Here is a 22975-nt window from a genome sequence, read left to right as displayed (position 1 = left end):
ACACCCTTATATGAAACAATAGTTAGATGGAAAGATTGGAGCTGAAAGAAGGTATTATAAGGTATGTTTAAATAATAGGAAGACTGGTACTTGAATGGCATATTGTGACTTTGAACAATCAAATAATGAAGAGCTATGCTTTAAATAAACATGTGTATTAATATTAGGATGAGCAAGGGTGACCTGACTAGAAGTTAGAATAGAGCTAGAAATAAGAAATAAGGGGAATACTAGCAGATATAATCTTTATACAATAGAACATAAGTAGTAATTTGATGGAAAAGGTTGGAGGTTGAAAGATGAAATTATCATGTATGCTTATAACATCATTGGCATTAAAATGGAACATAAGATTGAAAAAACCATGTATATTAATACTAGGATTATATAAGTTTGATTAATATAACAACCATTATGAATATCATTATTGACATTTGTATCAAAATGAATTATACCCAGGGGCCACACTGTTCATGTAGTGATATTGATGTTTATTTAAAAATAAAAATCTAATAAAACTTGAAAAACAGAAAAAGAAATGTTCAAACGACGGCTGTGACAGTGCAATTAATTGAGGCACCATTCTTTTTTACTTGTGCCACATGACAAATATGTTCAATTATGCTGACAAGTCCATCATTTCATTTTATTTTTTCTTAACCCGCTGCCTGCCAGCCCCCCTCAGGGTTTTGAAACATTTCTGAGTAATGTTAAGTTTTATGGCTGTAGTCAGGAACTGCAGTATTCTATGTGCCTGCATTGTACAGGTCGCCTCAGCTTGTGTCAAACTTGGGACCAGAATGTTCATTGTATGACTGTATCATTTAATGATGGCAATTCCTTGCATTCACGATCATTGTCCTAACCCAGTGATGGCTAACCTTTTCCATGTTGCATGCCAAAAGTGCACTCGCGTGCCTGCACACGTGTCTCCCCTCACCCCCCTGCGCATGCGTGCGTGACCCCCCCGCACGCTGCATGCCTCTGCACATGCATATATGTCTCCTACGCACGCGTCTCCCCCCATGTATACGCGGCAGATACCCGACAATCATCTGGTGGGGGAGTGCACGCATGTGCAGTGGGGCTCTTCCTTGCGATCTCTCGAGTGCCGGCAGAAGTGGCTCTGCATGCTACTTCCGGCACGTGTGCCATAGGTTCACCATCATGGTCCTAACCAAATCCCATGGCACTAGGCAAGGCAACTTCCAGGCCAGCAGGCAGGTAAGTGGCTGCTCCTGGGTGAGAGAAAGGGATGCAGGGGTAGGAGATGGGTGCCTAAGAGACAGGGCATGGGTTAGAGAAGATGAGTGATGGTAGAAGAGAGGTGTGGTGAGGGTCAGGGAGGGGGTGCACAACTGGCCAATACAAGATAACTGGGGGGAGGTGTGCAGTTGGGAGAAATTTACCTGAGTGATTTGCTATCTTCCCTGCCAGCTTTTCCACTAACTTTTTAAGGAAGTAGGGAGGGAAAATTGCAAATGGCAATCACATAATCGTGGGACACTGCGACTGGCTGTCAAGTATCCAGATTGCAATCACATGACTGCAAGGGCTGTGGGATAATTGGAACTCCAAGGCTGGTCATAACCACTATTTAGTCAGCTCCACTGTAACTTCAGATGCTTAATGAATAGTCACATATGAAGGAATGCCTGCATTAAATTATTGTCTTAATTCCAGAAGCTCTCTGTAATTGCTCAGACATCTTTTTTATCTTGTTACTCTTTTAAATCTTCATTACTTTCCAGTATTCCAATAGGATTTTTTTTCTTTATAATTTCTGTTCAGTCACAACATAATTTCTCAAGAGGTAATCACAACTGATCATGGTTATTGCTCAATTATTTATTATGCAGTCATTTACTAAAAGGCCAATGAATTCCTTTCTTCACAAAGAATTTAGTTTGTCTTGTTAGTAAATTTTATATTTAAGTAAGTCAGGCTCTATTTCCTTGTAAGTATTTACTTATAAATAAGCAGTTGACTTTAAAAAAAAATAGAAATGCATTGGCTGAATGAGCAGTGACAGCAGATATCATAACACACAACTATGGAATTTTAGTTTGGAGTTAAATATTTCTAATACTAAAAAACCTGAGGCCACTTTTCTACTTCAATATGCTTTTTTATATAAAGTTGTTGCAAACATGGACGACAAAGAAAAACAACCAGCAGGTTTTACCCCATCCCTCAAGAACACCCTGAATCAGTTAGGGAGCATCTAAAAATTCCACAAATGTCCTGGATAAGTCAGTGCTCAGTAAGAAACCAAAAGGCATAACAAATGAAATTAAGACCTATTTTAGAGTAAAAGCAGATGCACCAAAACAACCCCAGTAGGAAGTCTAAGAACTACAAAACAACAGTAAATAGGATATGACTATTCATCTAAGCAGATTAATTTCAGGAACAAGTACACACAGTAGTATTATTCTTGGGAATGACCTAGTGCTGCATGCAGTTTTTCTGGGGGGGAAAACAGCCTCTGGCCAAAAGCCAACTTTGTGCAAGATTTACAGATGACAAATTTGAATTATAGTTACAAGAGGTGGTATGATTAATACAAATACCAAAGAGGTGCATCAAAGAAAAGAAAAACCCACAACAGAGAAGAGCACAAAGATGATTAGGGGACTGGAGGATAAAACATATGAAGAACAGTTGCAAGAACTGGACATGGTTAGTCTAGTGAAGAGAAGGACCAGGAGAGATATGATAGCAGTCTTCCAATATGTGAGGGGCTGTCACAGAGAGGAGGGAGTCAACCTATTTTCCAAAACACCTGTAGGTCAGACAAGGAACAATGGATGGAAACTGATCAAAGAGTGATTTAACCTAGAAATGAGGAGAAATTTTCTGACAGTGAAAACAATCATCCAGTGGAACAGTTTGCCTTCAGAAGCCGTGGGTGCTTCATCACTGGAAGTTTTCAAGAAGAGACTGGACAGCCATCTATCAGAAATGATGTAGGGTCTCCTGCTTGGGCAAGGGGTTGGGCTAGATGACCTACAAGGTCCCTTCCAACTCTGATTATCTGTTGCCTGTAGTATTTCTAATTTTATATTAGCACTGGTAGTCAGAGCTGAGTAAATAGAATGGGAGAGGTAAGTCAGATATAGCAGATAATTTTATGAGTTGTGAGAATCATACTTTGCTTTGCAGTTACCTGATGTTCCCGAGAGTCAGTTTGGTGGCATGATTAAAGCACCAGGCTAAAAAGCAGGAGACTGTGAGGTCTAGTCCTACCTGATGTACAAAACCAGCTGGGCCAGTTGCCCTCTTTCAACCCTAGGAAGGCGGCAAGGGCAAACCAAAAGTGTTGCCAAGAAAACAGCGGGGGCTGATTTGAGTCCAAATTGACTTAAAGGAGATCAAACAAAAAAAAGGGGGGGGTGGAGAGAGATATTCCCAAATGATTTGATCTGAAAATGGTTTTCTACCTCCATCGGGGGAGAAGAGACATTAATTTAAATGTGTGGGGATCAATACTACTGAGGATTTCACAGGAGAATTACCTGTATGGTCTGCTTAAACCTGCAAGAGTACAGGAAACAAAAAAGATTGATATTGACAGTTTTTAGTCATTAGGAACGGCTGCCAATATTTGCATTGTCCAGCTCAGTAAATGACAAAGACATGAGTTTTGAGGATTCTTCACTATATGGAGATTACAAAAAGGCCCTCTTACACCACATCTGACCCTGCTGGTCAGAACCAGGATGATTTCAAAGCTCAAAAACGAATTAACAATAGCCATCTTTCTATCAATAAGCCTAAAGCCCTCAAAAAAAGAAAAGAAGGGAAACAAGTAAAATTCCTATAACTAGATATTCTTAAAACCAGGCTGTTTTTCATAATTAATTATTCCATAAAAGGATATAATTGTTTAAGTAAGTTATAAAGCAAGACAATAGATGCCAATCTGCATAACTCACCTTCTAACTGCAACTGATTTGGAGATACAGTTACTGGTGATGATGGGAATTAGTCTAGGGATGTGTGTATGCTAGGGAATAGAAAAAAAATAAAATGTAAAAAGCAATAGCTTAAACAAATTGATTATCAAATTGAAAATACTGAACATGGCTTCAGCAGGTTCATAAAGATCTGTAATACCAGAGCTGGTCTTATCACTCTTTTCCATGGCTAGCAAGGTTCATTTTTCAAAACAAGCAAATCAATGTATTTTTTAACATGCCTGCTATATTGATAGAAGGACTACAAACTTCAAATTAAAAATATAAAAAAACAAATGGTCTTGGAATATAGTTTTGTTTTCATGGCTTCTACATTTTGTTATTTTTTTTTTCAAATCTGAAGTTAATTCTGATATCAAAGCATACTTCCATATAATTTCCAGTGAATAGCATAAAAAATTATTGCATCGTTTACCATGTACAAAGCTAATTCAAGCATATTTTATGGAAATATAAGGCTTGATAATATTGAATTAAAAACTGCAGGATGACAGGAGAAAGATCCTTTAAGATGTATTTCATGTCGTTACAAATTACTTTACAGAGTTGGAATTTATAACACAGTCACCAAATATGAAAAAATAACCAACCTACTTCCTGAATTTCCAACAATTTTTAATGTTCCTAATTTTAATTTACCAATTTTCTATTTTAGTAATCAGTACTGCAGGAATAAAACATCAGTACAATATCTTATGCTAAATTTTCTAAGTATAAAATGCATGATTTGTATTTTTCTTCCATTGATATTTTGATTCTTGCACATTGATTGTTCTATTTAAATTCTGTGGCTACTAAATCACGCAGTCTTGCTCACTTTCTGTATCACACTTTACCAATAATTTATAAATAAGCCCATCTCTATGTTTTTTAATTTTGCATCTCCAAAATTTTGGTTATCCAAAAAAGATTCTGACTGCATGTCATGTCAAACTAGAATTTTGACTTACCATAAACACACTTTATGCTTAATTCTCTTTGTTGATTATTACTGCTAATGAGATCAATTAAACAATGAATAAATGTAGGGTCCTGGGTCTCTATGTGGACCCCAAAATCTGCAGTTTACAGACATCCTACCACAGTGTACCTCAAATTGTGATTTTGAATGTGGTAGAAATGAAGTTACTAGATATTAAAGAAATACTTGCTTGAATATAATGATTAAAGGCATATATTTTAAAAAATTGAAGCAATTATATATCAGCTAAATCGATCAAATCTACTTTTAGGTTTTCTCTTGGCACACCACTGAAAGAACAGTGCAGTTTGGCCAGTAAAACAATACTAGCATTCTACTAGATCAATGGAAAAAATTAGAAGAATTTTCACATACTCTGATTTCCAGGTAAGGCCTAATGGCCTTTTAATACTGTTTCCTTGGAACAGAACACAGATTTGCTTTTCCCTCACATCAAGTAATGTTAAATTAAAAAGCAGCAATGGTAAATCAAACCTCAATTATAACATCTGAATGCAAAATTGAAGGTCTGTTTTTAATGCCAAGGTGGTCTTTCCATTAAAACTATATACTTCAGCTCTTCATTGGTATTTAACATGTAACAAATGTAGAATATATCACTGTCAGACTATAATGAAAATAGTCCAGAGAACACAATTTAATTTCAGCTTTTTGAATTTCCAGTCTGGTAATGTTTACACAAACATAGATGCAAGGCAAACAGTAAGTGAATCTCTCATGCTGATTACCAGGCCTATTTAAGATTATGTGCAAGAGCCTACTAATTGGACTGATTTTCATGTTTATTATATCCCTCTGCTTCTCTCATCAGGAGTACATGAGAGAACAATTTGTATCTGCATTGAGCAATACTCACTCGAATGATTAATTTCACAGCTACTACGCCAGAAGTGGCCATGATTTTGGCACTGTTGGGAATGAGATTAAAGATTGTTGGCATGATGGCTTCTGCCCCATGGTCAAACTTGTTACCCAATACCATTGACAAATGTCTGAAATACAACAAGAAAACAGATCACAATAATAAAAGAACAGAATAGGCCAAGATGCAGTTAGGCAAGGCTATAGTATTCACTGCCTATAAATTAACAATACATTACATTGTGCTAACAAAGTATACTCAGTTTTCTTTCCAATACATGATATGAGGGTCAGTTTTTACAAGGAATCAGTCTGGAGCAGATCACTGTGAAGCTAATAGGGAAAGGCTAAAAGGTACAGACTATTAAACTGCTTTCAGTTGGTCAGACCTTCTCTTCTGCTTTCCACCTCGCCCTCTCTGTCATTTTAGAGCTGCTATTAACAAGCTCTCTTGCCCTTTTCTTAAAATCAGTCCTTCCAGCTAACTGCAGTACAGAATGAAAGTGCCAGGGCAAATTAAATACCTGAACTTTCACCCTAAACTTAGACAAAGTATTCAAGCCTATAAAATAAGATTTAAGGAATGCTTTGGAACATTTAAGACAGAAACTACCATTGAATTGTTGAAACAATGGTTATGGAAATACCAGTACTGGTGAAATTTTTTGAAGTTTCCATAAACAATGAATGTTTGGTGTCTCTGAAGATACTTGTGGTTAATTTGTTTTTCATCTTCCTATTTCTATAGAAATGCAAGTTATCACATTGTATGTATGTATGTATGTATGTATGTATGTATGTATGTATGTATGTATGTATCCATCCATCCATAGGTTTTTCTTTAATAACCAAAATAACATTCACAAATAAAAACTGCTGAAAATAATTAATGAACAACTACAATCTTATATCCCATAATGGAGGAACAAGAATAGTAGATATATACAGGGGCCAAGAAAGCAGGCAGCTTCACTTGCATAATTGTTATTAAGTCCTTTTTCACAGATGTGGTACAGTACAGGTTATTCATACTATCAATATCAGGGTAGACAATTATTGTAGCAAAAGGACATATCTGACATGAAGCTGGAGTCACTGGCATGCTTACTTGTAAATATATTCATAAACTAATCATATTTAAGAACAGCAGAGATGGATTTCTCTCTCCCAACAATCCTACTACTTCGCTGAGGCAGGGAAACAGCTTTTCCACTACTAAAATACTCAAGAGTTACTAGTTAGGGATATATGACCAAATAATTCTTTCTGTTACTTTTTTCAGTTTCATGCTTATTAAGATAAGCAGATAGAGAAATGCCAAGTTGTCCAGAAATGAAAATGATATAAAGACATGGTTTACACTGAAAATAAGAAGTTCTTGGTAACAACTTCCTGCATTGATCCTCAATTCGCAAGTATTTGTTCTACAATACTGGGTTTTCTATCTTTGTTATTTCTTTACTAATTCTTTTCCCAGGGTTGACTGTGGCAGGTAAGAAAAATGTGCCTCCACCTTTGAAATGTGGGTTGGAGATCAGCTACTGAAGAAAAGGCAAGAAAATTGCCATTTGTCTCCTCCCTCAGAGTAATCCAGGACATAAATAATTTATCTAGGACAAATTGACTGGTGGCAGTGAGAGGCTATCCCCAGGAATATGAGAGAGCACATAGGATTGTGGATGAAGGATTCAGAAACTACTTCATGAGAGTCAGAAGACCCAATCCAACCCATCCCTTGAATGTTCACAAGTACGTGTCTGGCCTGCAGACGAGTTTGACAGCCCTGCTTTAGCTATTCAACAAAATGTTTTTTCACTCTTCTACCTCAGAAGAGGTTGATCAGAGGAAAACATGTTGCAGTTTCACCCTGACAATAATTAACACAACGTAGAATACATAGATTGTGCTCCTTACCCTAATGTGATACATGCTTCTCGCACTACCTGGGACCTCAAGTCTTTAGCAGATAATTTAAAGGCTCCATCAAGCAAACGCAGATGTTGAAAGAAGGTATCATACTCAGCAGCTCCAGCCAATAATAAAGACCGGATTTTTTTCAACTGTTGAACAAAAATTTAGGAAGCAAGATTAACTATTTATCAGTTATCATCTGCAGAGTGCAGATCTGTCAATGTGATAAAAATTGTTATTATTTATATTTTCCATTTCAGCTAAGCCTCCAGATAGGGTACAGTGGTAAGCTTAAATCCAAGCCATATTAAAACCCTAACATATATTTTGAAAACAATGTTAAAAAATGAAATTGAGTTCTAGGTTGATTTAACCAATTTTGAAGCACACTTAAAGAGAAGGGCAACTTCTTATAACATGAGGCCTACCATGGAGAATGTGCTCTTATTCAAACTTGCCTCTGTAGAACTGAAAATTAAGCATTCACAATTCCTGCTTGGTTATATTTATATTTTCAACAGGAAATGAGAATTTTCAGGATATCTTGAACATAAGAAACTTCCAATTTGCAGAAATATACAGGCATAGTAGGGATTGTCCATATCATAAAATGCATAATCTCATACCAAGCAGGTTATATTACATAAAGAGTTCATCTAGAATCAAATGCTTACTGCAACTACTCTCTGTTCCCAATCATGTTTATCATCAGACAGGATTTCTCTGATTTTGTTTATGGATTCTTCAAAGTCTCGGCTAGAATAAATCTGTAAAGAAAACATAAAAACTATTTTACTAAGCTAGAAGAATTAACTGAACTACAAGAACTACAAGAATTAACTGAACTACAATTATCCCTGCCTCATCACAAATCTTCGGTACACCTCCAAATATGTATTAGATGGTTAGGAGGATTGTTCAGAAAAAATGCATGAGAAGAGCAAAAAACTACTAAAAAGAGGGACTCCTGGTGTGCGAAGACAAATCATTTTCCATAAATTGGAAGAAATATATGAATTTAAATTCAGGATATCAAATGCATGTATTTCTTTTTCCCCCTCTGTTATTTCATTAAAAAATTTGGTCTTCCATTTTACTTGAAGGTAAACATATTTTGGATTACCAGGGTTATATCTGAATTTTTATTAATCAACATTTCATTTCAAGTATTAAAACAGATTATTATTATACTAATTAACAGGAAAGAATTAAATACATGTGTTAGCAATACACTATAACATAGAAAAGCAGGGAGAATAGAATAGAATAGAATAGAATAGAATAGAATAGAATAGAATAGAATACTTTATTGGCCAAGTGTGATTTGGACACACAAGGAATTTGTCTTGGTGCAAATGCTCTCAGTATACATAAAAGAGAGATACATTCGTCAAGAATCATAAGGTACAACACTTAATGATAGTCAAAGGGTACAATAAGCAATCAAATCATACTAGGAAACAGTCAATAAAAATCGTTAGGATACAAGCAACAAGGGTACAGTCATAAGTGGGAGGAGATGGGTGAAAGGAAGGATGGGAGGATTAATAGTAATGGTAATAGTAATGCCGACTTAGTAAATAGTTAGACAGTATTGAGGAAATTATTTGTTTAGCAGAGTGATGGCGTTCGGGGGAAAACTGTCCTTGTGTCTACTTGTTCTGATGTGCAGTGCTCTATAGCGTTGTTTTGAGGGTAGGAGTTGAAACAATTTATGTCCAGGATGTGAGGGGTCTGTAAATATTTTCACGGCCCTCTTTTTTACTCATGCAGTATACAGGTCCTCAATGGAAGACAGGTTGGTAGTAATTGTTTTTTCTGCAGTCCTAATTACTCTCTGAAGCCTGTGTCTGTCTTGTTGAGTTGGAGAACCAAACCAGACAGTTACAGAGGTGCAGATGACATTTTACCGGGCATCTTTTTTTTTTTGAAAACCAAACGTTTAACCAACCAAATGTTGAACCAACCCCACCCCCCACCCCAAGTAGCAAAGTAGAGATATAATCTAAAATTTGCCATCTGATAAAACAATTTAACAAATAAAATAAATTAGTAAATATCATGTAAAATATTAAAAACTCAAATTTATAGAAGTTACTAAAAACCTAACTGTTGTAGTCACAGGGAATAATACAACATGGCAGCTTGGTAGGACAATTCCTAATTTTTAAACTCAGAACAAGTAGACCAACTTGTCCCCTGAGATGGTAAAACAGAGCCGAACTCCACTGTGATGTTTCCTGAAAGCAGTGTAGTCACTATCACCTGATCTAATCTACTATTATATATACACCAAACCAAATATTCTAATTCCACATTACCCAGAAAAAATATAAAAGTAAGTCGCATAATTTTCTCTAATTTTGCCCAGTATGCTTTAAACACACGAATTGTATCCAACTATGCGCTTCTATTAATGGGAACTTCTTTTATCTAACAATGTCAGGTTTTTATTGTTTTAAATATTTTAAAAGGTTTGGCTTTATAGTTTTAAATGTAATTTTATGTTTCTTTTGTTGTTTGATTGGGAACCACCCAGAGTTGGTTGAACAACGGGCATCTCTATAAATGTTTTAAATAAAAAAATAAACTGTCCCTTTTTTACTGCAGCATCCTGTTTACCTTTCGTGTGGTCCAAAGGGAACTCCTCTAGTGCAGATAGAGATAGGATGGAATTACAAAGAAAAGAAGGGATCCAAGAAAAACAACTCCCCATTTTCTACTTAGGGATGTCTCCACTAGACCAACCAGCTTCCATTAACAAAAGAAAACATACCTCAATGTTATATTCTGTGTCTTTCATGCCTCTTGTGAAACGATACAGTTACTGTTAATATCATTCATGACTTAAGATTGATTGAGATTTAAGAGTGTTCCCAATTATACAAGTTTCTTCACCATTCCATTCTGTTAGTTTACCAAACTTCTCATGGCATGTTCTGCTTTACAGTCTCAAACTAACCTGGTGTCTCAGTGGCAATATTGAAAAAGAAATGATTTGCCAATCCAATCAACTGGACTATCTTGTCTTTGTCCTTGTCTGAGATGCAAGCAGTAATTCCAAATAATGTCTTTCTAAAAAAAATGCATTCTACCACCACCCTGAAGTTCTAGTGTGTTTTATTTCTAACCACACCATGAGCCAATTACCTGAACGGTTGGGACATCTTCAAAAGCTTTAATGAAATCCTCCTCATCCACGGCACCAGCTCCTTCTTTAGTTGCTAGAAAATGCAAGAGGGAGGCAAGAATAACAACGATGAAAGAAATTCATATAAACTGTACGTAAAATAGGTCTTATTGTAGTAAGAGTAAAGAAAAGAAATGGCAAAGCACACAATGTCTTCAAAAAAAGACTTTCTTAAGGAAAAAATTGAAACAATCAAAGAAGACAGAATATTGCCTGAAAGAGATGGGATTTGTTTTTTCTAAAATGGTGAAGTTTAGAAAAAATTATATATTTTTTCCTATAAATCATTTAATTATAAGTAATGTGTGTATTAATGTATATGTATATACAGTACATTGTGTATGCATTCATGTATAATTAATGTAAATATGATATATTTGACTGGGCTAGAAGAATGAATCAGGCAGTTTAAAGCATTAATTAGATTGGACTCTATTTCTGAAAGTTTTCTGAAAGCACTACTGTAAAGTACAGGTTGTCCTCAACTTACAACAGTTCATTTAGTGACTGTTCGAAGTTATAACAGCCCTGAAAAAAGTGGCTTATGACCATTTTTCATACGACCATTGCAGCATCCTCATGGTCATATGTTCAAAGTTCAGATGCTTGGCAACAGTCTCATATTGATGACAATTGTCGTATCCCAGGATCATGTGATCGGCTTTTCTGACTTTCTGTCAAGCAAAGTTAATGGGGAAGCTAGATTCACTTAACAACCATGTTACTAACAAAACTGCAATGATTGACTTAACAACTGCGGCAAGAAAAGTAGTAAAATGGGGCAAAAGTCACTTAACCAATGTCTCACTTAGCAATGTAAATTTTGGGCTTAAATGTGGTTGTAAGTCAAGGACTATCTGTATATTTATTAGATAGTTCTCCATCGTTGGATTTAATGCATTCCATTTCCATTAACTGAGGCTCAATATTTGAAAAACAAACTGGCTTTAGAAGAGCCAGAGAAAATGGCATCTGAATAAAGATCTGAACTCAAGAACTTGTCCTATTAAAATGTCAGAAAGTTCTCTTCAAACATTTTAAGCAAAGCCATTAAGTGATGTAAAGGTAGTGCTTGTTTAGTGATCACAATTGGGATCAGCAACCTGGTTGTTAGGTGAACTGGTCATTAAGAAAACTACGACCGTGCTTATGATCTTACTTCCGCTTTCCAATGTTTACAGAGCAACAAGGATCCTAAATGAGAGGACTGATTACAAAGTTTCTTGCTGTGGTAACAGTGAATGATCACTAAATGAGGTAGTTGCCACCTCTAGTTACGATAAACATATTTGATAATATGCTTGTTGACATGACACAATCTCAAATATTTTACATAAACCTTTTAGTAGTTCCTCAAATCAACAAACAGGTGAACTGAGGGAGGTGTTATGTTCTATTGTTCCAATCATGCATAAAATAATGGAAAGGCAAAAAAAGAATGAAAGAAGTAATGTTTAGGAGTTTACAAGAGCTTGACCTACCTGGAGTTTTTGCGACTAAAGCTACTGCTCCTACTCTTCGAGCAGTGCCCGTCCCACTTTTTCGAGATAATGACGGAGCCTTTGAAGAGGTTGAGGAACTGGCTGAGGATGGACGGGTCCCATCCACCGAGTCGTCATCATCAAAATGTTTATCTACAAAGGAAACACAACATAAAATTCAGTTGCTTATGACCATCGCCCATTTTGAAGCAAGTTTGCTCTGTAAATGTGAACAAATGAAATACATATATTACAGCAGGACACAACCTGTTATTCAGTAACATGAGCATGGAGATATGTGCCTACGTGGACCCTGTCACTTAAAACTAAACATATATTATATTGCTTTCTAAAACCATTGGAAGACAGGGGGCTTCAGAAGATAACTATATAAAAACTGAGTTAAGTCCATGTATCTATTATAAATGTAATGCATAACAACCTTCATGCCACTGTTCCTTATCTACATTTCCAAATTAGTTTGGTAATTTTCCTTTTTCAAACTAAACAATTGTGGATTTCTATTAAGCATTGTAGTATTTCTATGTTTTGATTTTTTTTAAAAAAAAACATCTATTTGATGAATGTTTTATACTAATACTGAATACTACTTCTCTGGATATGCCTCTGTTATAAAAGTAAGATTTATAAATATGGGCTGAGCTCCATGTAGCTGTTTACACTCAAATGAGGGCCCTTTGTGGAATATTTTTATTCTGATAGCTAACTCTCACAATCATATTACAACCTAGTTTGGAAGGCTCCCCGATGTTAAAAGCGTAAGGCTAAGGGTTCACAAAACTAATTTCCCAGTTCTTTGGAGTCTGACCACTGGGAATAAATATCTGTGTGATACCTAACAAATCCATCAAGTTTTAAAATTTATTGCTGACAGTGATGCCATACCAAATGCCTTTGTTTCAGTCTATTTCTACTCAACAACGTATTCAACACACATCTCCTTTCTAACATGAGTGGAACATGTGGGAGATAGAGGCCTAGATATAATACCACACCCTCTGATATTTTTTAAGTGACTCTGTGAACTATTAGTAATAAGAAGATCCATGCTCTGCAGACTGTATTTCAATGCAAGTCATCAGCAATGAAATCACTGAACCATGCGCTCATAAAAGGGTGCAGACTAACACCTTTAGAGCTTCAATAAAGCTATCCGCTCGTCTTAGTCTAATTTTGTTATCGGCACTGGTGGAAAAGATGTATCTTCTTATCTTTAGGACCATGATAAAATTTTACAAGCAAAATGAAACGTTCAATTACTGTACAAACTAGGTCTTTATCAAAGCAAAAGAGTTTTAATCCAAAGCATTAATTAATGGAATTAATTAGTTCAAAACCTTGTTTCTGAGCAGATCAAAAGTAAAATAAATAGCATAAACAGATGAACAGGAGATTGTTCTCTCTCATATACTCCTCAGGGGTGTGGCTTCCTATACTGAAGTGTTAACTAAAGAAAGTATGATTTTCAGTAATTTCTTTTGAAAAGCACATTTTGTTTTTCATAATGATTCAAAGAAAAAAAAATTCTTGTAACAATATTCCAGTAAAACTAATTGCTCTTTAAAGATGAGATATAAACAGCCAGAATTTCAGAGTTTAAAAAGACATTTAAACATCTGTGATAATGTTTTAAAAAAAATCAATCTAAGTAACAGTTTGAATAACATTACATTTCCACACTTAATTTTCACTGCTAACAATCTAAGCTTCCAGACATCAGGTTTTTGAGAGCACATGTTTTTGAGAGCAGAAAGAGAAACAAAGAACAGGTTAAAAATCTGAACATGGACTTCAGGAAATGGGAATCTAACAGTCAGACCTATACTATAAAGTCAGAATAAAATCCACCCCTTATGACAGCTGAGTGCTACATAATAGTTCACATAGGCGGGTGAGGTTTGCAAGTCAAGCAACACATTTCATAAAGCTATATCCAAATCTGCTTTGCCTTCTACTGATTTCAATGGACTTTAAACCAGACAGTACATAGTTCCCTATATTTAGCCATTATCCATCCATCACTGCTGTTCCTTCTGCTCATTTATGAACGATCGTCTAGCTTTACATAGACACATGCCTTGTTTAAAGAGGCCTTTGTCTGTCCCTATTAACAGTTAAGCAAATTTTAAAAAATGCTTAATGATCTTTTTTTATTCCTCACTGAAGGGGGAAAATTTCACACACACACACACACACACACACACACACACACACACACAAAGAGAGAATTGCTTACAGGAACATATCCTTTTGCAAATAAGCTTCTTCAACATTCCTTCATATTTTCCATAGCGAGCTTAGAGGTAACACTGTTTCACAGGCAGCTGCGGCTTCCAAGTCCAAGGCATAATCAATCCTTGCCCCCTGTGTTCATTAAGCATGCAGTTTCACACCCAGCGTTCGACAACCTAGGCTTGAGCACTGTTTAGATGCTTGTGATTGGAGAGTTGAGCCAGCCGATGCACCCTTCCCAAGCTCTTGAGGGGCAAAAGTGGAAGGTTATTAAAGGCACCCGCAGCAGAGAATCTCTTCAAGAGCTGCTTTGACCAGCAAGGAAAGTAAAAAAAAAAAGCTGCAGTTCATCCCTCCGGGAAGTCTAATGGGAGCATATTAACAGCTTGTCATCATTTCTCCATGACAAATGCGTTTGCATATATTTGTCATTATGTTGCTTTAAAAGCTCACTTCCTAACATCAGTCTACTAGGTATAAAATTACAAGAAACAAGAGGTGATGTCAGGAAGTCAGAAAAAATGTATGGGGAGGAAGAGATAAAAATAATGCCCCACCCTCAGCTGCACAAATTCTCTACAAAAATTGCAAGAATACTTCTACAATTCCCAAACAAAGCTTTGTCACCTTCAGCATTCACAACTCTGTTACCTACATCTATTACTGTTGATTAAACTCACAACTGTGTTTCATTCCTCCTTTTCTTTCTAGGAGAGCTTTTAAGGGGTTGAAATGTTTTTGTAGCTATTCATTTAACTCATTTATTTAGCATGTTATATCATCAGCATCTTTTCCAGAGTAAATTTTCAGAAGCAGCTAGAGAGGCTATGTTCCCAGGTTATAGATATCCTTGCTTACCCATACTAATTTGGACTGGAATTTCTGACGCTAAACTATGCAGACATTAGGCAAGATATCACGTGACTTAAAGATGGCCGTTCTGGAAGTTACATTTGCGGTCGTTAGGCCAGGATTTCACACTCTGTCCTGTCACGTTCACCCCTGCTTATACTGTTCTGCCTATGTCCCCTTATCTCTGCTCTTTTGACCACGTACACTACACTGCCTACTCCCACTGCTCCCTCCAACCTCAGCTGACCTTCAGAGGGTAGGGTAGCCTAAATGAGGGAGATAAGGCAAATTAATAAGCTTCACAGTGAGCAGATTTTCGAATTTTTAAAGTTTTTAAATAATCCATGTAGCAATAGCACTTAGACTTCTATACTGCTTCATAGTGCTTTACAGCCCTCTCTAAGCAGTTTACAGAGTCAGCATATTGCCCCAACAATCCTCATGGGCCCTCATTTTACCAACCTCGAAAGGATGGAAGGTTGAGTCAACCTTGAGTTAGTGAGACTCAAACTGCCAAACTGCTGGCAGTCAGCAATCAGCAGAAGTACCCTGCAGTACTGCATTCTAACCACTGCGCCACCATGGCTCTATTCTGGTTAATGTCCTGCTGCCTGGATTTCTAAAATAAAGAGTTCATGACATCAGAATTCATTTTCGTGCTCTGAATTAATTACGTTTACTCTCTGTTCATTGTCCTCTTGTACCAATATAATCTAGGCCAATAAAAATGAACACATCTCTCGTCCGAAGGACAACTAAAAGATCACTAGGATCACTTAAGTGGTAAATTCAATCTTTCATTATTTCAGCTGAAGGCAATTTGCTTCTTGCCTTACTGCCAAGACTTCAGTATTCACAAATTACTGTTGGCCCCCATATCGTACTGCTTTTCCAAAAGATCTAAAAATGGTTTTGTCAGCAGGCCTGAAGAGCATGAATGGAGAAAGAACCAATCAAGCGGTTCATTTGTGTTGTTCCTGGCATGGGTGGGTTGGGGTTGAGTTTTTATGTGGTGGAGTTTTAAATGTTGTAAGTCGCCTAGAGTTGTAAATTGGGAGGGATATATATTTGTTTAATTAATTAATTTGTTAAACAGAAACAAAAAGACAAAGCAAATTAGGGAGGGAGGGAAGCTATTTGGTTTCCTATTTCCCCCTTTTTGTGCCTCTGCCCATCATTTCTTCTTAAACCTCTTGCCTCTTTTAAAACAAACAGAAGCAGGGAATTGATTACTTCTCCTTTTAGTACTTCTCCATACTGTACTTTAAATAACAGAGATAGAAAATAATTGTCATGAGGACAAATATGCAACCAAATGTTTGTATAGGTTTCAATACTAGAGCTTAGAAACTATCTCTGTTAATCTGTGGTGGAACTGCATGTACAACTAGATTTGAGAGTGCACATTTATCGACAATATTTATTACATTAAATTCAAGATAAACTAAGGGCTACATAGGGACAAACTAAATCTCAATGAGGTAAGGTTGCCTGAGTACCAACGGTAAGAGTAGATGCTTTCGCTCATGCTGCTAAAAGAATGTCTCCCCATGTGTTGCATTTATGTGTGTGTGTGAGAGACTCAAGGGAATCTAAGGGCAAGAAAATGTAAGGAAACCCTATATATGAATATTAAGAATATTCAGTTCTTAATATACCAAAAGGTTATTATAGCAGCATAGATGAGCTAATAGGGTCAAACAACTGGTGTCAATCCTCGTTACTCAGAATACTACCGAGTGTCTCTTAGTGCAGTTGCCTGGTATTTTCTACTACTTAACTTACAAAGGCTGCCTTACCTAATGACCTTCCCCTAATCTTAATCTCTAAGAGAGATGGGACATCCACAACCTGTACTGTCCTGAGGATTCAAGCCTTCTTTCTTCCTTGTCCCAAAGGTGCTTTTTCAAGAGGCAACTGGACTTTCTTGTTTTTCTTTGAAGACGTTTTGCTTCTCATCCAAGAAGCTTCTTCATCTCTGACTAGATAGTTGGGAATGGAAGGGTTATATTCCTTGCAGACAGCTGGTCATTTGCATCTTCAAAGAAAAAAAGGAAGTCCAGTTGCCTCTTGAAAAAGCACCTTTGGGACAACCATGACCTGGATGACTGAGAATCTCCACAGACATTCTTTCTTCCTTTTTGACAACATAGACTGATTTTCACAAAGACTGGACAAAATAAACTTTGGTGCTTGTGAAGAGAGGGACCTAAATTAAAATGCAATGCTCCAGTCAGAACACAAGATAGTGCTGCTGCCCCTCAGATTGTTTTTTTACAACCAGGCTCAGGATCTTACGGAACTCAAACTTATCAAGGAAAACTGATGATTTTAAAACTATAAATCTATTTCCAGGAACATAATCCAAAATATGTGTGTAAATTGTGAATAATGGCCTAAAGTATACAAAGGCATAAGCACAAGTGGCAAAAAAAACCCTCAACCTTAACATAAGCTTAGAAAAATAAGCCAAAGACAGATTCTTAGCTAAAAGTAGATATACCTGTTTATGGGCAATATATAGCCTATTTGTTTTCATTCAGTTGGCAAGAGTGACGTGCTAAACAAAGAGGACCAAGAGGAATCAAGTGGTACAAAGGCTAATGTAATCTTCAGCTGCCCACAAGAAAATCAACACTTCCAGTGGAGAGGAACAGAGAAACAGAATCTGTAAGACAAACACTAATAGCTAAATACTATAAATAGAATTTGCTAATATCTGCCTGTTGCAAGAACAAACAACTGCATATTCTTTTTTTTTAAATGAAGTTTTATTTGGGTTTTCACACGCAAAATACAAAACATCTTTTTTGAAAATATCATGGTCCCGGGTTGAACTTCTTTATACAGACACAAAACTCAATTTCATGCTCCTTTTTGTATTCTATTCCATATCTTATACTATTTTACATTTTCTATATAGTTTTTCCCCTCTTTTAATTTTCTCAATTTTATTTTGATTATCTCATCTCAATTCAAATCATTATATTTATACTTTTGTCTGTTCTGTTTCAATTTCATATTATCTTTTCTCATTAAACAAATTTTCTCCTGTAGTTACTAATTGGAGTATGACACCTTTATATCTTTTAATTACATCCATTCAACTCTTATTTAAACTTCAATATATACCTTAAGTTTATGACCTTCAACATAATACATAATACATAACTTCCAATCGAATTCTGCTTGGTACATTCTTATAATACACACTATATTCTTTAAAAAGAAAGATTGTAAATATATGTAATTATTATAAACCCTCATTCCATTCCAGGTCAGTTCTATCATTAATAATCATTAAAATCTTAACATCTTTAACACTTATTTTCAATTAAATATCATACTTCCTTAAAAACACATATAATCTCCATAACTAATTTTTCCCTTATTTCTCTTCACATGTTTTATAAATCATTAAATATACCTTTTGTTACATTTATTTATTGACAAGCATTCCACTGAATTACGATAGCTATTTTATCAGATATTTTAATCATACATTGTTTCATATTTTCTAAAATTATTTCTGCTTCTAATATAACCATACTATCTTATGTACCTTTGCAGAATCCCTTTTTCCATTACGTTTTCACCCATTATCTCTAAATAGGCCGTTTCTCTATTTTTTGCTTCTGTCCTTTATAACTTCTTTTCCTTTCTTTCTTCCCTCTCATCTTCTCCCTCCCCTTTTTACCCCCTTGTCTCTCTAGTTCTAATTCTCTCTTCTGCATTTCCCTCTTCTGTTGCTTTCTGATTTTATACTTATTTTTCACTCTACTTTTTTTTGGAGTCGTTTTTCCCAATTTTAAACTTTCCATTCTCTTTCCCCACTTTCCTTTTCCCCCCCATCTAATCTAAGATTACTTGTTCATTAAAGATGGCTTCTTCTTTGTCGCAATCTTCTTGTTCTGCAGGCATTTCTTCTTGTTTCTCGTAATTCCAAATCTCCATTTCTAAAAACTGAAATACGAAGCCAAAAGAACCTCTCCCTTCTTGTGCATCTTCTTTGTACTTTTTAAGTTCCATTTTCAGTTCTTCTAAAAGTGGAGCCATTTTAAACAGTTTTAAACAACCACCGGATTGATTTTAGTCATTCAAAACAATAACCAAGAATCCAGAAATCATCAAGTAATCCAGATAGTCCCGAGTTATATCTTCTTATTTCTTTTTCGACTTTCTCTTCCTGGGGTTTTTGTTGAGATATTTCAGTTAGAATGTATCTTTTGGAAGTCTTGTTGAGATTTTGCTGTAAGTTCTTTTTTAATTCCAGGCAGTCTCCTCCTTTCCAGATCCTACCCTTTTATTCTTTTTCTCTCCTTTCCTGTTTTCAAAAGCTTTTAATTATCCAGAAATCTTTATTATCCCTTTGACTTTTTATTTTCAGCATTAAATGCCTATTGATGTCAAAGTGGATTTTTTTCCAATTTCTTGTTTAAGTCTCTTAGCTGTCAGTATAGGAAAAGGAAAAAACCAAATCTTTTCCCTTTTCTCTCTCCTTCGCAGCTTAAAAATCTTCTTAGGGAACAATGTTATTGTTTTTTAACCGTTTCAATTCCAAGGTACCTTATTTGTTGCTTTTGCTGTTTGACCGGTCAACCAAAACTTTCTCTTCTTATCTTCCTCCTGCACATTCTTTTCTGGTCGAGTTCTTCTTTGTGGTGGCCATTTCTGACCACTGCTGCAACCGCCTTCGGGAAAGGGAGTGATGGCCAGCTGGGGAGGAGAGATGTGGCTCTCCTCAACCCTGCTGGCAGTCTCCCCACTCTTCACCTCTACGGGGTGGCTTAGCCCCAAAACCAGTCGGCTTGGGGCGCTCCAGCGGCGAGCACGGATTGAAGCCTCGCAGAGACGAGGTTTCGGTCTGTCGCTGAAGAAGCTCAAACCAGAAGTCCAACAACTGCATATTCTTTAGAACCATTTGTTTGCCTTTCATTATTGTTTAAAGCAGTGGTCCCCAACCCCCAGACCATGGCCATCAGGAACTCAGCCGTGCAAGCAGTGGGCAGGCAGGTGAACGGGCAAAGCTGTATTTGTGCAAGCAACGCATGTGCAAAACCATCCCTCCCCTCTGCCACCACTGGTCCACAGAGCCAGAAAGGTTGGTTTAAAAGTTATATTTCAAAGCAGTATGTATATTACTTATGGATTGTTTTATCCAGTATTTTTCCCCAGCTGATTTTGGACTTTTAGCAAAATGAAATTGTGCAGCGGTGAGGTAATGGTTTGTTTTTCTCACTGTTCAAAATCATTTGTACCTTAAAATTGTGCATCCACTGCTATTCAGTAGTGGACAAGTTATCTGTCAGAAGCAAGAATGTACTTTCTCAAAGCATTTTGACAAAGTCTGTTGTGCCAAATTTAGGGACTCAAAAGAGATGGTGAAGAGAAACAGCTAGATTAGTCCAACTTCAATCTGGGTTTAAAACCATGTAAGTAAAACCAGAGATTCAAGGAAGCAGAGGCAAAGAATAGTCAAGAAGCCCACCAAAGTATAAATCAACAAGACAGAACAAGGCTGAGATTTAGCAAGTATCCAAGCAGTGAGAGATAGTAAATTCTTCCTCATGCAGACCATTAAAAAAACAATTATAGGAGCAAAAAACCCCAGACATGTTGCTAGGAGAGATGGAACAGAGGGCTCCTAGGAATATTTCCCCCCACTAATCTTTTAAAAAGACATTAGTATCAAGCAAGAGAATAAGAAAGTGGAGATTAGCACTTCCGTTTTCATTTATCAGAGGCCAAGACTGGCAATAGTATTGAATAATTGGACAGGCCATGATTAAGTTTCATGACAAATCCCCCTTTAAAGAAGGCAGAGCTACATCCGTTTTTAATGTAGCTTGACATCTCTGCAAAAATGATGAATTATTTACTGGATTAAAGGGCAAGTAAACAAGTAAAATAAAGAAAAAAATGCACACAAAGAAACTGATAACAAAAAAAAAAACAGGGTGGAGTTTGATTATAGTTTCTTTAGTTGCTTTCTTCTTGTCTGCAAAATATTTTTTATAATAGTTCAACTTTTTCTATGAATTGTATTATTAGAATGTCATTTGATCAGATTTAAATTTATATTTCCATTATCATCTATTTTAATTATTTTTTTTCTGAGACATGACTAAACCAAACAAAATTGAATAGAAAGAGCCTGATTTTCACCACATATGAGCTTCCAGTAATTTGGGGTTTTCTCATACACTGAGAAAACAAGTACAATCATGGGCAGAATTATGAGGGAAGATGGTAAAGATCAACCTTCACTTGCTGTTCCTAATGGTGATGAGCAACATTGCTGTTTCTCAACTACAGTTAAACAGCAAAGAAACATCTACTTGGTTCACAGGATGGCAAGAGGAGAAGAAAGCCTTTCAACCACACCACTTCAAGTGATGCTAATCAATGATTTTGCTCCTGAGGTAAAAGAGGCAATGACACAAAGAAAGAGAATGGTTAACGGATATGCATGAGTGGAGAGACGTGAGTGAGCAGAGATGGTGGGGAGGGCAATCAATTTGCACAAGCAGCAACCAACTACAGGTAGTTCTCAATTTACAACCACAATTGGGACAGGAATCTCAGTCACTGAGTGAAGTAGTCATTAAGCAAAATGCCCAGGTGACTGCTTTGCTCAACCACTGTAATCCTGGCACTCCAAGTTAGGGTTGTTAAATGGTCTCCTGGCTCATTCAATGGACAAAACAGAAAGAGCTGTCAAGTTCAGCTCCCCTCTATTTGTGGAATAATACTGCTCTAGCAGGCTGCAGGAATGGAGGTTGGATCATCGGGATCTGAGTTCCATTTCTCTACATTGCTGAATGAGTTGCTGAACTCCTTTGGTCAAGTAAGCAGTTTCTTTAGCCAGCCCTCAAATCTAAGAGGGCATCCTCTCAGCAGGCAGCAGCAGCCTGCAAATTTTCCTGCTGGCTTGCCCATTGACTTTCTGAGGAAAGTTGGTGGAGAAGATTGCAAATGGTGGTCACATGTAAGTGGCTGCAAGTGCAAACTGGAGGGCAAACATCCAAACTGTGATCATGTGACTTTGGGGAGGGAGAGGGATGTGGCATAGTGTTTTACAATACCTGGAAGTTTGTTATGGCCATAAAGCAACCTTTTCTAGGGGATCAAGTGGTTATTAAATAACCGGTCATGTAAGTTAAGAACTACCTGAACTCAATCGTTTAAATCATACTAGCATGAGGAAGAACCCTACAGCTTCTGGAGAATGTTCATGAATGTACAAAAACGCACGCATCAAAGATTTCATTGGTTAAATACTTTGCAAAGTTAAAATTCTCCCAATTGAAATTGATTTGTTTTCTACACTTAAACACAGATATGGAAATGAACTTCATTTTAGATGAAGACCAGCACAATTTATTGGAAAATTGCAGATTGCCTAAAAATCTGTAAAAATATTCCTGTATTAGTAGCATAACAACAGAAACTACAGTTGTATGCT

General features: G+C 36.4%; 1 protein-coding gene across 33 annotated transcripts in view; it reads right to left on the bottom strand.

Annotated features, from left to right (window-relative positions):
* The window catches only part of CLASP1 (cytoplasmic linker associated protein 1), a 231758-nt gene that overhangs the window by 98815 nt on the left and 109968 nt on the right, over window positions 1-22975 (bottom strand). For all 33 annotated transcript variants that reach the window (XM_087950241.1, XM_087950266.1, XM_087950267.1 and 30 more), the window contains exons 9-14: window positions 12406-12558; window positions 10885-10958; window positions 8409-8501; window positions 7738-7883; window positions 5819-5954; window positions 3939-4009 (exon numbers count right to left, since the gene is read on the bottom strand). In XM_087950241.1, the coding sequence (XP_087806367.1) occupies window positions 3939-4009; window positions 5819-5954; window positions 7738-7883; window positions 8409-8501; window positions 10885-10958; window positions 12406-12558 (673 nt within the window). The remainder of the gene's footprint in view (window positions 1-3938; window positions 4010-5818; window positions 5955-7737; window positions 7884-8408; window positions 8502-10884; window positions 10959-12405; window positions 12559-22975) is intronic.

The sequence above is a fragment of the Notechis scutatus genome, chromosome 1 (genome assembly GCF_049901735.1).
Source record: "Notechis scutatus isolate UNSWTSFEM ecotype Mainland chromosome 1, rNotScu1.2, whole genome shotgun sequence".
NCBI classification, from domain to species: domain Eukaryota; kingdom Metazoa; phylum Chordata; class Lepidosauria; order Squamata; family Elapidae; genus Notechis; species Notechis scutatus.
This window is presented reverse-complemented; position numbering and strand designations above follow the sequence as displayed.